Here is a 16438-nt window from a genome sequence, read left to right on the forward strand (position 1 = left end):
CATAGTATAATAAATATTATGTCTATAATTGCTATATTTTAGTTATAGTTTAGGTGTATCTCTCTACAACGGGTATCAGTGTGGGTGGCTTGGCCCCTGGGGTGGCAGTCGTGGAAGGTGGTGAGAGGTGGGTCCTAGCTGAGAGACATCAGGTCACATGGGGACATGTCCACAGAAAGGACTGTGGGACCTCTGACTCCCTACTGCCTTCTATTATTTCAGTTTTTGCTTTGGAGACAGCATTTCATTTTGCTGCTCAGACTGGTCTTGAACTCCTCCTGCCTTGTCTCTCCAGCACATGGAAGTGTAGCTGGGAAGCTGTACTGGCCTTCAGACTTCTGCGATAGGGTTAATCGAGCCCCTCTGTGTGCATGTGTTACCATCACGATGCCAGGCAGGATAAAGGGCCCTCACTGCAGCTCAATATGGTACACTTCCATGCCCTGGAGTCTACAGACTGTGGGATAAGGAAGCATCTTTTATTTTTAAAGTTAGTCTCCTTGAGTACCTTGTAGTAATGAATAAAAATGGGATAAAATGTAAAAGTAGTCATTACCATGTTATAAAGAAAAAATTAAAATATCAAAATTCATAAAGAAATTGATCTTAAAAACACAACAGAACATTGTAAGATAAATACATTTTAATACAAAATTTATCAATAAATAAAAAGCAAGAGAATCTAATGGTGTTCCATAAAAAAACCTGAATGTTTGTAGATGTGTATGTATGCCTTACACCACTCTGACCTAAGACAGTAGAGTTAAATACTGCGAGCTCAGAAGCATTTTCTCCCTTCTCATTTATGATTAAAATGAGCTCCAACTTAGGTTGATAGACACTTCTGAGTTTCAGAAACATCAGAGTATGTTTACAATTCAAATGATGAAGACCTTTGCAAAAGAAAAGGCCAAAGATGGCATCACTGAAGTTTCAGAAAACCGGATGAATTAAAACAGCAAGTGACTCTTCAGGCATCCGCCCGGCAAATGTGTTTAACTTGTGCCTGGTCAATTCCATACAACTACTGCTCCATGTCAGACACGCATCGCCAACCTCCACAGCTGATCCTAACCAGTATTCTCTCTTCTGTACCAGGCACTGAACACCCATTTCTCCCGCACGCATCATCTCACCTGGTCTACAGCAGTCTCGTGACACTGGCTTACTATGCTTGTTATTCAAACTTATAGGTGATGGAGAGCCAGTATTTGGCTTCTGTGTATCTACTTTCAAGAAACTGAGCTAAACAACAGACAACAGTCCAACATAGAAAATCAGGCTGAATCGCACAGAACTAACTAGGAGAAGTTTTAAGGTGCTTCACAAAGGCAACGGGCCCACGTGGTCTTGAGAGGAATGCTATCCATGCTTTACAGTAGAGAAGAAAACCTCAAAGACTTTAATAAAGCACAAGCCGCTGTTATCTAAAACAATACAAAACAAAGGAGAACAAGACAAGAGAGCAGCATCATGAAAGGTAGTTACAGACCAAATCACGCAGAAGTACTAAATGAAATACTAAGTAAAAATAATTCTACCACACACAAAGAAGATGTTATACAACAGCCAAGAAGTACAACACAGACATTTTAATTCTTGCTTCCCTAAGCGTCAACAAAGTTAATAAAGTAAGCAGAAGATCTGATGAAATAGAGAAAATTTTCCTAATTCCTCTGTCTTCAGTAGTGTCTTGTGCACGCATGTTGAATTTTGTATGAAGCAGTTTATGAAGAAGGATTTTGGTATTTTGGAATCTAGGGTGGTCTTGTTCAATATTATTACACTCCACATTAATGTATATGAGACGAATCATACGACTGCCTTTCACAAAATTCAGCATCCATTAACAACAAAACACTAGAGAATACCAGGCTTCAAAGACATTTCCTCCTTTTTTATTTGCTCGCTTTATTTTATGGTGACAGAGACTAATTCATGGATTCAGATAACTGAGAATTGAGTATTTGAATTATATTTCAGTCCTGCTGATGATGTGGACTTAGGACACAACAACGGATTTACTATATACCTCAGCCCCATTAGAGACATATTCATCAAATAACACATGCATATCTTATTATAAAATTAGTATCTTATTTATGGTGGCAAATATTAGAGTCTCAGCTACTACACGAAGAACGTGGCGGGGGTGATGCTATGCTTCTACTGTGTGAACTATAGGTATTAGCCAATAAAATCCTATGATAAAAATAAACTAAGAACAGGTGAGGGAGAGGCTATGCTTATTTGAAGATGATCGAGTTGTATCATTATAAACTCCCAGGAAATCAATAGCACTAAGTAAAGTAACTTCATAAGGGATAAACAGTTTGCAAACAGAATTAATGACTTTCATGCTACACAAAATATCATGAAGGAGTGAACCCTTGTCCACAGTGCTGTAACGTGAGATTGGATGCAGCGCTTTACCGAGTTGCTGTTGTCAAGTTCCACTTCCTGTCAGCAGCAGGATCCAGGAACTAAGAGTAGCCAGAGGGATGTAAGGCAAGGCTGCAGCTGGGATGTTTCCCAGGGAGGTAGAGGGGCAGTCGGAAGAGCTGAGGTTGCTTCGCCAGGAGTGAGACTGAGAAACAACCTAAGCATTAGCAGAACAGAATGAGCTGCAGACACACCAAGTCTGATGCCCACCATGCTTACAAGTGAGAAATCCAAGAAGCTAACAAGGCGTTCAACAGTCACCTAAACCACGATGTGCTTTAGGTGTGTCTGCATCTTCAGGAACACAAACTAGATGCTCCCAGCCCTGAGGCTCAGTGTGGTACTTGCTGCCACGACACACCAGTGAGTATCTGGACCCGCACTCTCTCAGCTAATATACACTGAGAGTCTTTGGAGAGTAGCTACAAGTTTCCTTCCATTGGCTTCTTGACGACTACAAACAACAAGCTGAAAAACGTTATAGCCGGCACAGGTTTTCTTTATTTTAGGATCTGAATCGTTGGGAAATGCTAGTCAAGATCCCTGATTCTGTGTGCATGTGCTTGTGTATGTGTGTGTGTGCATACCCAAAGGTGACAGTACACCCCTCCCGCAGCCCAGCAATCCAGGAAGAAGGGCTGACAGCACTCCTTTCTTAGATGGACAGCTGGCTTCTCAACCCTCAGACAACGGGTGAAACAGTCTCCTTGCATTTATAAGCACTTTTCATGAGCCACTTCTAGTCAATTATCTGAAAACACTCTCATAAGATAACATATTTCTTTTAGGGAACAATTACTTCTATTTCCTTCTCATTTAGATCATGAAGATATATCCTCCAGATTAATAACATTCTCCTAATACAGCTAGAAAAACTACATTGTTTCTAAGGACTGAAATATTAGGTGGATAACTCAGTTCAGGACCAGACCAATAGTCTAGGTTTAGAATGAAGATATGTTAGAAGGGGGCTGGAGAGATGGCTCAGAGGATAAGGGCACTGTCTGCTCCTCCAGAGGTCCTGAGTTCAATTCCCAGCAACTACACATCGTGGCTCATAACCATCTATAATGTAATCTGATTCCCTCTTCTGGTGTGTAGGCGTACATGCAGAGAGAGCACTGTATTCATAATAATAATAAATAAATAAATCTTTTTTTTTAAAAGATGTGTTAGCAGGATCATGAAACTGAGCTTCTAAGCACTTTGCACACGATCACGACTCAGTAAATATTTATTGAACGTGAATTGGCACCAAAGAGAAAAACAAGCACCCTGAAAGCACAAAGCAACTTAACACTGTTTTACACCATGTTTGCTATTATTGACATGTATTAACATGCTGACTCTTGCTGATTAGAGGACGGAATACTGAAACCTGTGGCTGTAAAGGTCCCAGGTCCAGGTGAGAACCTCCTACTACTATCATGCTGAATGGACACAGCACTAAAACAACTCTCAGTGACATCACTGAACCCACAGCGCATCCCTCGGTCTTCATTAGCGAAGCTTCTCCTTGCAGTAGATGGCACTTAGCACGGAGACCCAAAATTGTTCAACATGCAGAGATCAATAAGTCTGTGTCATGATCCACCGGGATGGAATACCATCTCCTTCCTGGAACCCTATCAAGGCTCAGGGATCAAAATCAAAGAGGATGCCAAAAGACTGTGAGAGTCAGAGGCAGTGCATGACTATGAGGTGACTTTTCCAGGCACAATCTGGGAGATGCACAGATGAACTTACTGTGGCTGGAATGGTACGCACAAGATGAGCCCAAGGGTACGCCAGGCCAAATCCCAGCTTGCAGAGGGTGGAGGGTCAGGACACGCCATGCCTCCCTGGGAGCTATTGGCATTGATAGCTGCTGGGGGAGGGAGATGGTTGTCTGTAGGACTGTGTCCCTGATTAGACTGATCACTCCCTAGGGCAGACACACATCCATGAGTATTTGGGAAACACAAAGTACACCTGAAGGTTGGTTTTGTTTGTTTGTTTGTTTGTTTGTTGCTTAAGAGTGAGAACAAGAAGTTTGTCGGATAGGAAGGTGATAGGAAGGCGGGCGTAGACCTGGTAGGCGTTTGGATAGGGGAAGTGAATATGATCAAAATAAGTTGTGTAAATTCTAAAATAATTAATAAAAACATTTCAAGAGAAAAATATAGGAAAAGTAAGACAAATGATGTCCTCTTCATCTGTAAATAGCATGAATTTGAAATTCACTGCCAATTACTCTACCCACAAGTTTTCACAAGAGTTGGGTCTCCAGATGAAGGTCACATTCTCTGTTTGAGACTGTATTTCTTTGGGTTTTGGGTTTTTTTGTTTGTTTGTTTGTTTGTTTTGGTTTTTGGTTTTTTGGTTTTTTTTGTGACTGTATTCCTAACTTTCGTTGCTGAAGCACATTAAAGAAAAAGGGTTTATTAGCCTTAGGGTACAGTCTATCAGTGCAGGAAAGTCATGTGACAGGAGCTTGAGGTGACTTGTCACAGAACACTCACAGTCAGGAAGCAAAGCGAGATGGCTGTTTGCACTTGTAGTCTTCCTGTGTGCAGGCCAGGGCCCGGCCCGTAGAACAGTGCCTCCTCCATTCAGGTGAGTCCTTCTGCCTCAGTTAACCTAATGGAGATCACCTCTTACAGGCACAGTGAAAATTTGCCTCTGAGGTGATGGTTGACCCTGTCTAGTTATGATGGGTGGATCTGGGCCCAGGGGTCCTGCTCAAATTATGGCACCAGCCAAGGATAATATGTGCAGTAAACTTCGAACCCCTACTCAGATCTAGCCAACGGACAGGACATTCTCCAGTTGAGTGGAGAGTGGGGTCTGCCTTTCACACGAACTCTGGTGCCCCATATTTGACCACGTCCCCTGGAGGGGGAGGCCTGGTGGCACTCAGAGGAAGGATAGCAGGCTACCAAGAAGAGACTTGATACCCTATGAGCATATACAGGGGGAGATAATCCCCCTCCGTCACAGTCATAGGGGAGGGGAGTAAGGGGAAAATGGGAGGGAGGGAGGAATGGGAGGATACAAGGGATGGGATAACAACTGAGATGTAATATGAATAAATAAATTATATATCTATATTTAAAAAACAATCATTCCTCACCACCCGCAGGACTATATTCTTTTTTTGTGGCTTTGACTCAGTTCTATATTTTGTATAATCCCCTTCAGTTTATTTTATTCAACCTGCAGCAGCTAAAGAGCCAACTCAAGAAAAATATATAATGGTTTCTAAAGGCACCCTGCATCAACTATTCAATACAGACCCCCTCCAGATGTTATTGGTAGTCAATGGCCATCACTCCAGGAGAGATGTATTTGCTGCTGCCATTATCTGAGTCAAGCAAGACTCAATCGTAAGATAGAGGGGCTTCTTCTATGAACTACAAGCAGAGTGAAATTTCTCAGAAAGCCACAGAACCATCTGTCTCAATAGCAAAGAAGTAAGTGTAAGTATAGGTCAGGTTTTCTATGCTATAGAGGAAAAGCGCATTTCTAATTTTATAGCTCTTTGGGCCTTTCTCCAAATGAGGTTGTATGACTTAAACTAGCTTCACAAATTCATTAGTCATGCCAAATTAGACTTTGATCTTTCAGGTAGAAAGAAAGATTAATTACTTACAAGCTCTAGTGACTACTGTCACAATTAAAATGTTTAGATCTTCAGCACTACTTGATCACCTCTAGGTATATCACGTATTTTTAAACTAGTTATTACTGGGCTTGGCAGGGATTATACAGAAGGAGAGAAAGCATGAGGTACAGAGGAGAGGAGGGAGAGGGTGAGGGAGATGGAGAACGATTAATTATATATAGAGAGAAAACACAAAGAGCTCCCCTGAATTCTCATTTGTATAAATTTGCATGGGGCTGTTAATTAGTTTCCATTTCCTGGTTCATCTATTTGCATGCAAGGATAAATTAAATCCTATACCATTCCTAATTTCCATAGGTCAATATATATATATATATATATATATATATATATATGTGTGTGTGTGTGTGTGTGTGTGTGTGTGTGTGTGTGTGTTATTTAGTGGTGTCGTGGTATAATGTCAAGTTACAAAGCTGACACAAGCAAGCACAGTATCATTGACACAGTCACAAGATTCACGAAAGGGAATGAACCTACACAGTCTCCTATATAGACTACAGGGCGGGAGGTTTCACTCTGGAAATAAGTATTCATAAAATTGACACTGAAGTTGTTACTCTGAAGAAAAATGAGGATGTCCTAAGTGAACGAACATAATTTGAGTTATAAAAAATACATAAACATTAGCGAACGTAACATACACAAAGGGTAACAAAGGAGGATGGTTTAGAGGAATGAACTAAGAAACTAGACCAGCAGCAGGGTCCAGCGGTGGTGACCTGCCGAACCATGACCTGGAAAGTCAGGAAAAGCACAACTGGGATTAAAACACCAACAATCAGGTGGACTATTGGAATGTGAAGAAGTTACCAAAAAAAAAAGGACGTGTTAGGCAGCACATCACACCAAAGAGAGGCCGAAGAGCAGTGTTGGTGGTGAAATAGGAGAGGAAGATTTAAATAAGACATGCATTAGGGAAAGAAAGGTTAAGAACTAATAGCTGGACTGGGAAATGTTTTTTGACTGTAGGATGTGGGCAAGAAGAGACATAGCTTCAAGGTCACAGCCTCCGAGCCAAGGGGGAGAGTAGACCATCAGAATACGTGGGTCAAAGGCTCTTGAGGATGGACACTCTCTCTCTCTCTCTCTCTCTCTCTCTCTCTCTCTCTCTCTCTCTCTCTCTCTCTCTCTCTCTCCTCTCCATACACATATACATAAATACATATATGTTGTACAAAATGAAATTAGTTGTCCATAATGAAACCAATTATGACATTTTCACAGATAGATATATTTCCAAACTATTTCCGCCCACTCTTTTACATTCCCAGCACCACCACGACCCCCAGTCTTCATTCCTTTCTGCTTTTCAAAATAATCTCCATCCTATTTCATGATCCCTTCACCTCCAGTTTCTCCTATGAGAGAAAGCACATGACTCTTGCCTGCCTGTCAGGATTTCACTGAAAAGTACAATTCCTACCACTACCCAGTTTTCTGGAATTGGCAAGGTTCTGTCTTCACAGATGAGTCACATTCCATTCTGTCTGGAAGGCACATTCGCTTCATCTGCTCATCTGCTGATAGGTCCTTGGGCTGATCCTATGACTCGGCTGCTGTGCCTAGGGTAGCAGTAATACTGGCGTGCCATTACCTCTCCTGCGCACTGCCACCAGTTCCTCCTGGTGGATTCCCAGGAGTGGGGTGACTGGTCAGCATGGTAAACCTACTCTCAAGTTTGGAGGAACCTCCAAATTAACTTTCACTGTTACTGAATTAATGTATATTTCCACTGACAGTGCAGAAGGGCTCCTTTTCTCTCCCAGTCTCAGCAACATTTGCTCTTATTGCTTTCTTGATGATGGTCATTCTGGTTGGTATGAGTTGAAAAAAAATTCCCTCATAGACTTAACCTGCATTTCTATGGGTTTATTTTTTTGAAATTCTAGATACTGGATAGCTTGGCATCATTATGAGAAATACATTTATCAGATACCTGACAATATGATATAGATGCATTAGCTTTAGGCTAAAAGAGTTCAACAACAGCTGGGCGGTGGTGGCGCACGCCTTTAATCCCAGCACTCTGGAGGCAGAGGCAGGCAGATCACTTGCGTTCGAGGCCAGGCTGGTCTACAAAGCGAGTCCAGGACAGCCAAGGCTAATACAGAGAGACCCTGTCTTGAAAACAAAACAAAAAACAAACAAACAAACAAAAGAGTCCAACAACAGAAAATGACAGTATAGAAAAAGACTGTAGTCACTATAGTAGCAAGAATGTTTCTAAAGATGGTACGTAGACAAACGTAGTTAGAGAAGATTAATATTTTAAGTTATTTACTGTATCATCCTCCATTAAAAGAGTACTTCTAAGTTATATAAATTATTTAGTAAAAACTTTGGCTTGGGTTATCCTTAATCAATATATATTATTAACCAGCATATTATTACATAGATTATATATATGTGATATATAGATAGATTTTTATGAGTAATATATTTTATTGCATATATATTACCCATAAAATGTATCTTAAAATAGTTAGCTAGCTTAATAAAACATTCTCCCATCTCGGGCAACTAGAAAACAGATTAAAATTAAATCAAAAGTAAACAAACAAACCTAATTGTTTGAAGGCACTGCATGCTGGTCTGGCAGCAAAGATTTGAGAGCCGTCCCCCTTCCCCCATTTTATGAAGCGTTCACTTAAATGAGCCCTGTATTCTGTACTCTTTCCCCTCAGGGTCATTTGCCAATTCTTAATGGAAACTGACTAAGATGGAGGCAGGGATGATAGGATGGAGGGCTGATGACAGAACGTTTTTAACTTGAAAGAGCCAAAAAGCCAGGTTTCTAAGTTTTCGAGAAAGAACTGGTAAGCACACAGTCCGGGCCAGCGTTATGGCTCAGCAGGGAGAAGTGCTGCCTCTACGGCCAACAATCTGAATTCAGTGGCCAGGAGCCACACGGTGAAGAGAGAGAGACCTGAGTCCTATAAAGTTATTTCTCACCTTCATTTGCAAACCATGGCTTGCTTGGGTGCACCTCTGTGTGCACACGTATGAGCACACCCCCTGCACCTCCACAATAAATGTACAAAAGATCACAACACAATACCATAAGAGTGTAGGTGCAAAAAATTACCAAGATAGCTAGAAATTTCCCCTTGAGGTATTTTCTGCTTTGTTGGAGGGTAACTTAGGAAGATGCAAAACAATATCTGAAAAGAAAATTGGGCATGGGGTCCCAATAGCAGGAGAAATCTCAGTACACACTCCAGTTGTCCCTGACTAATAAAGATTGTTCAGGACAGAAAGAGAGACGATTAACAACACCAGTACAGAGTGGAAAGGGCAGATCACGGGGAGTCACTAGCATATAGTTACCCAAGTGACACGGACAATTCAGAGAGAGATGACAGCTTACAAAGTTCTTAAAAACTAGAAAGAAAATGTAAACAGGGAGATTTTTTTTTTTTTAAAGAAAATGCAACGTTAATTAAAAGCCTTCCTGCTGAGAAAAATCTTAGGTGTGGTTTCACACGTGCTGTCTTCCACCAACCTAAGGAAGAAGACACGGCATCAGACCTCCTGTGTCTTTTTATGAAGTCAACATGACCTTCAGTTTGGCACAACGTTAGAAAACTAAGAGCTCTCACATACCGAAGTATTCGAGATTCAATTACAAGAGTTTCCTCACAAAAAGAAATTGGTGATTGCTAAGCCATCCTCACTCAATAGGTAACTGCCAGGCAGCAGCTCATGAAACCACAGTCTCTACCCCGAGACTCCAGGAGGCATGTGGTGACGCGATGATGCAGGCTCGCAGTGTGAACAGGGATGACTTCCTGCCCTTCTGCCGAGACTGCAGCTCTACTGAAAGAGAATGTTGAATTAAGGAGGGAAGACATTACAATGTAAAGGTCAGCGGTCTACTAATTCTGTTTAAAGCCAGCCAGAAGTTAGCATAGCTTTCATTGATTACTATTTAGCCGATCACAGACAGCTTTCTTTTTTTTTTTAAGGTAAGCAATTTTACAATAAGTTCTCTTGGGCATTCCTGTATAGCACTTACTTATATGACAATCGCATCTGTGACAACCATCAAGAGAGAGTCTTGTAACGTGAGCTTTGATGTGCTGTCACGGATTCCCACTCATCAAGGCTGGGACGATACGTGATGCGTCATCCACCAGCTCTTGACTCATGATAATTCCTTTGTGTTTAACAAAGAGTCATGCAGGAGCTTCTAAAAACTAACTTGCTCTTCAAAATTTAATAGTAAAATAAGTATATTCTAATTTTAAAAAGACACTGATTGGCGCCGCCTAGAATTTATGAGAACAAAATACAATACCAGAAAGTAATCAGTACGAGAGGTTCTGCTTGACTCAATAAAAGACAAAATAATTATACATATAAATAGCACACCAGTGTGTGCTTGTGCATTTGAACATGTGTCACATGGCTTGCCTTCGGCTATATATGTTGCAGCACTGGTGTCATGACTGTGTATGTGTGTTCATTAATAACAAGTGCTATTTAATTGTTCAGAAGCAACAAGAATCTTGCAATCACTTCTGCTTATGTAGTGTTTTATCTTTCAAACACTTTCCACATCTACTAAGCAACTGATATTGTCATAAAAACCATTGTGATGTATAGGTGACACTCATAAGCTTGTGGTTAGGTTATTTCTTATTTAAAATTGTATTTTTTGTCTTATATTCATTAGAGCAAGAGAGCTGGTTGATCTTTATAATCACAAAAGTTTTGTTTTGTGTTTTTTTTTTTCAATAAAAGGGACTAAGTGGTCTTCATAGCAGTAATATATCAGGTTCAGAAACAAGTCCTCTCTCTCTCCTTCTCTCTCTCTCTCTCTGTGTATGTGTGTGTGTGTGTCTGTCTGTCTGTCTCTCTGTGTGTATCTGCGTGTGTGTATCTGTGTATATGTGTGTGTGTGTCTATGTTTCTGTGTGTGCATGTGTCTATGTATGTCTGTGTGTATGTCTGTGTGTGTTTGTGTGTATCTGCGTGTGTGTGTCTACATGTGTGAGTGTGTGTGTGTGTGTGTGTGTGTGTGTGTGTGTGTGTGTGTGTAGGAGAATTTGAATTTAAGAGTACAAAGCAAGAATGCCTAGGAAAGATATCATCTTGTTGCCATCTACTTTATAACTAATTTGTTCTGACAATGTCTTTGGTATTTAGGCATCTTAGGGGTGACGGTATCCACTACTCTCTATTCCCCTTGAGAACGTGCAACACAGACCTTTTCTTTGTCCTTTTAAAAACAACATTCTTATAATAAGTTTTTCCTCTAATGGAGCAGAAAAGCATTCATGAGCACAGCACTTACTGCATTGAGGATGTGATTGCCTCATGTGTCCTTAGTCGGTGTGCTAGGCTATAAAACAAGCATCTCTTCTTTCTGCTAAGGCACCAACAAGGGCCGAGGTCCATCCATCCACCCTTCTACTCTCTCAGCTCTGCAACCCACACGAGTGGGACAGTATTACTGGAAAGGGCCAATAAGTTGATTGGGTGGAAGTGTGCAAGAGCCAAGGAGGTAAGAGAAGCTTGTGACTAGAAGGGCTGGTTCCCACACCAGCAGTGAGCTCAGTTTCAAAATGCTTCTCCCCAATTCCCAAGGTCAGTGTGAATCGCGAGTGTAAGTGGGCATTTAACAGAAGGCTCTGCTGTCTCTTCTGCTGTCAGTCTTTCCCGGTCCAGGGAAGAGGTCCCACGTGAAGAAGAATGAACTAGTACAATGATGTAATTGCTCTCTCCAGTGATGCAGCTGCCTGACTCCAGTCCCCAAGCTTTGTCTTTGTTCTTATTCAAGGTCTTTAATGCACAAGAGCTGAGAGCTGGGGATAGAGTGTAGAGCTGGGGATGGGGTGTAGGGCTGGGGCTGGGGTGCAGGGCTGGGGATGGGGTGTAGGGCTGGGGATGGGGTGTAGGGCTGGGGCTGGGGTGCAGGGCTGGGGATGGGGTGTAGGGCTGGGGATGGGGTGTAGGGCGGGGGATGGGGTGTAGGGCTGGGGCTGGGGTGCAGGGCTGGGGATGGGGTGTAGGGCTGGGGATGGGGTGTAGGGCGGGGGATGGGGTGTAGGGCTGGGGCTGGGGTGCAGGGCTGGGGATGGGGTGTAGGGCTGGGGATGGGGTGTAGGGCTGGGGATGGGGTGTAGGGCTGGGGATGGGGTGTAGGGCTGGGGATGGGGTGTAGGGCTGGGGCTGGGGTGCAGGGCTGGGGATGGGGTGTAGGGCTGGGGCTGGGGTGTAGGGCTGGGGCTGGGGTGTAGGGCTGGGGCTGGGGTGTAGGGCTGGGGCTGGGGTGTAGGGCTGGGGCTGGGGTGTAGGGCTGGGGATGGGGTGTAGGGCTGGGGCTGGGGTGTAGGGCTGGGGATGGGGTGTAGGGCTGGGGCTGGGGTGTAGGGCTGGGGCTGGGGTGTAGGGCTGGGGCTGGGGTGTAGGGCTGGGGATGGGGTGTAGGGCTGGGGCTGGGGTGCAGGGCTGGGGATGGGGTGTAGGGCGGGGGATGGGGTGTAGGGCTGGGGCTGGGGTGCAGGGCTGGGGATGGGGTGTAGGGCTGGGGATGGGGTGTAGGGCTGGGGCTGGGGTGTAGGGCTGGGACTGGGGTGTAGGCCTGGGGATGGGGTGTAGGGCTGGGGATGGGGTGTAGGCCTGGGGCTGGGGTGTAGGGCTGGCATCATTGGGGAAAGTGTGACTACTCCCTGGACCTAACTCTTCCCAGTCACCGGCCTCCCACTCCTTCCATGTCACCCTGGTTTTGTTGGGGCCTGTGAGGCACCACACCATCCCTTATTCAATACATTCTGTATGTAATAGTTCATGTTTTCTTTCTTTCTTTCTTTCTTTCTTTCTTTCTTTCTTTCTTTCTTTCTTTCTTGGTTTTTCGAGACAGGGTTTCTCTGTGTAGTCTTAACTGACCTAGACTTGTTTTGTAAACCAGGCTAGCCTCGAACTCACAATGATCCGGCTTCTTCTGCTTCCCTAGTGCTGGTATTAAAGGCATGCACCACCACGCCCGCTCTATTTTCTTGTTTTAAAGAAACACAGAACTCTGTAAGTAATATTACCCCAGATATGGAGGCAGCAGATGTCCCCAAATGTGTAAAAGTCGCTAAAAAAAAAAGGTAAATTCCTGGATCAAGACTCAAGCCAAAGGTAAAACTTAAAACTCTTTTTTTTCTCTTTTTCTCACATAGGAAACTTCGATGTATCTTTATAAGCCATCTTTGAATTTTACTCTTGTTACTTTAAAATTTGTCCAATCAATGCTGCTTCACGTCCTTCTGTGTTGCATCAGAGTTAGGCTACTGAAAAACTTTGAGAAGCAATATAAAAGAGAAGGGAAAATCTCCCCAAATATGATAAAAATTTACACTTTAAATCCAGTATTTCTACATTTTCTTTTGGTGTTTATAAACCTTCTGTGAATTCGTGCCAGTTTTATTTTCATTTTAAGTAAACCCAGAAAAGATTTTGAGTGTGAAGATTAAGGTCTTTGCATAGTTTAATACTAAGACTGGTGGCTACTTGATTGAAGAAATTACAACTGCAAAATATCTTCTAACATAAAACCTAAACGCGTGTTGTGTTATCTGCAGGTGAAATCTCAAATCTGTTACCTGAAGTTTCTATAGGTGGAGACACCAAGATGGTAGTGGTGAGACTGTCTCCTTCAAAGTAAGGTGGAAAGCTTTATTTGAGAAGACACTAAATGGGCTTTTATCCTTTCCATGTGAACTCAACAGCAGAATTCACCATTGATTTGTTTATCAAAATTCTTATAGTGATCTGACTTGCCATTTATTACTATTTGTGTAATTCGGATAAACGGTTATGTTATGACATAATCTACTGTTGACTACTTAACACCTCTCACCAGAGAAAACTGTGCCACTCCAGAGGCAATCAATGGTTTTTATGTTTAAAGGAATGCATGGCTGGAGAAAGGCTGGGTTCACAACGTACACCAGGAAAGCAAAGATCTCCTGAAATGTCTGCACTTCTGTCTCTCTTTCCGACCGTGTCCACTATCTACCGGTGAAGCCACAGTCGGACTAAGAAAGTTCCGTGTGCTGCCTGGATGTACTCACAAGTCGCCACGAACGAGTCCGTAGATCTGTGGCATGCTCTGACGGTAGAGGCCTCTCAAAATCACCATGAGGAGAATCACCACAAAGGATGGAAGGCCCCAGCTCAGGAGGCAGAAGAGCAGATATCGCCTCTCTGTGTGTTCATCGTTCATCACCAGCACGTACCAGAAGTTCACAGACTAGGGAAGGAAGCAATGTGAGCACGCTCTGGATTAGTGGCACCGACACAAACTCTGCTGGTGTAGACAATACAGAGTCACTTGGCAACACGGGGTAAACACCAGCCTAACAAGAAAAACAGCTTGAGTTGGATTTTTATAAGCTAAAATATTCATTTATTTCACATTTTCAAGAAATTCAGGGCACTAAAAAAAAAATCTCTAGGAACATAGTTTAGTTCACTGTCCTTTTTCTTGTCCCGAATTTGTTTTCCTTTAGCTTTGTCATAATCTTCTAAGACTGTCTTGTAAATCTGACTCTGAGAAAACAAACACTGCCATGCAAACTACCTTCCATCAAATTCATGATGCAGCTGATGGGCAGCTAGGTCTTCATGTGAGTCTCCTAGCAATTAGAGCACGGCCCGTCTCTGACACGGACTCTGTGACCTGCTTATGATCGCTTGCCCCTAGCTGGGCTGCCCTGTGGAGCCTCAGGGGAAGGGGATGCGCTTAGTCCTTAGCCTTGATGTGGAGCCTCAGGGGAAGGGGATGCACTTAGTCCTTAGCCTTGATGTGGAAGGGGGGGCTGCTCACTTTTTCTGAGAAGGGGGGGGATGAGGGAAGGGGATGCAGAGATTCTAACAAGAGGGCCCAAATAAGTCAGAGCAACATGTATTTTATATTAAAACCGCATCGTGTTATCTTCTAGTTAGTATAAAAGTACACAAGGGAGAAAAAGTGCCTTGAGTTAGGAGGCTGTAGGAACAGATTAGATAGACAGAATGAGGAAAAATAAAGCATGTAAATATTATTATTGGCCCCAAATACCACATCAAGTATACGCCAAAGTTCAACCTCGAAGTTCTGTTTTCCTTCCTTGTACTAAAAGACAGCTAAGTAGTAATGATAATTATGTACTGATGCCTTACTTAGTTGTCACTTAGTACAGAAATGGCATCCTATCTCCTTTCTGAAAAATCCTTCCTCCTCGAACTAATATGGTGGAATGTGGGTGTAAGTGAATTACACACACACACACACACACACACACACACACACACACACACACACACACACACACGTGTCCCACGAGGAGGACCAGCACGTGCAGTCTCTGTTTCCTGGTGCACGCACGGTTACTGGGATGAGTAAGTGCAGGGTGGTGCATGCAATGTGCTGAACACACATCTTCACCACCGGAAAATGTGATCAGATTTCTCAAGTCTCCTAGCAGGATGTGAAAAAGGATAAATAACTTAAGCCCCAAACTAGTCATGATACAGTGTAAGACCTTTCTAAGTGGAAAACAAGCACATCTAATGCGTGTGGGAAGGCTTTCAGATGCTGTTTATTGAGGCTTCTGAGCAAGATCCTATCTGGCCCATTTCAGCCTTGAGGGATTTATTCTAGGCTAAACTTGGGAAGAATAAAAATATTTGGTTCCTTGGAGATTTTTTGTCTTTGAATGTATTTCCTTATCTTTATGGACATCTGCATATAACTGTAGTTATCAAAGCATGTTTTGAATTGTTGCTCATGCAAATTTGTTCTAACTCCTATTTCAGAGTGATTAAGCCCGGGGCACGTGTTATTCCCCGGCCTCCACTTGTTTCCTTCTACACTTCACGTCGTGTGTAGACAGACTCAAGGCAGCAGACTGTGTCGTGTCCTGAATGCTGAGGCAGTCAACGTGGGTACTTCCGGATGAAAACTCACCCCACCAAAAGATGGCTAGAGAACCGCCCCAGTGAACAACTTCTCAACCTATTCAGCACGGTAGAGCTCGGGGTATTCCCAACATGTCTGCTTTCGCACAGACTAGGATTTCTCAGCTAGGAGGACTGAACCTTGCGGTGACGTTGCAGCCACTTGTAGACATTTGCCACAGGCTTCTCTAAGGGAGAGACGGTAAGATGAGGTAACTGGTTCCTAGGTTCACTCTTGCGATGACCTGACTCAGGAACAGCTAGCTCCGAGTGGCCTAAGCTTTTGGCAGTTTGAAAAATGCGAATGCCTTCTTAACAGAAGCCAAATCTACTAAAATACACCACAAAGGAAGCTTTTCCCATGATGTGCCTTTTTTGACATTTAGAATAAAGTATTACAAA

The 16438-nt window shown here is 43.0% G+C and overlaps 1 protein-coding gene across 1 annotated transcript in view; it reads right to left on the reverse strand.

Moving 5' to 3' along the window:
* Positions 1–16438, reverse strand: part of ADGRV1 (adhesion G protein-coupled receptor V1) — a 517649-nt gene that overhangs the window by 139055 nt on the left and 362156 nt on the right. The window contains exon 86 of the mRNA XM_084801946.1: positions 14170–14348. Coding sequence (XP_084658072.1) covers positions 14170–14348 — 179 coding nt within the window. The remainder of the gene's footprint in view (positions 1–14169; positions 14349–16438) is intronic.

The sequence above is a fragment of the Acomys minous genome (assembly GCF_964271855.1).
Source record: "Acomys minous genome assembly, chromosome: 11".
NCBI classification, from domain to species: Eukaryota; Metazoa; Chordata; class Mammalia; order Rodentia; family Muridae; genus Acomys; species Acomys minous.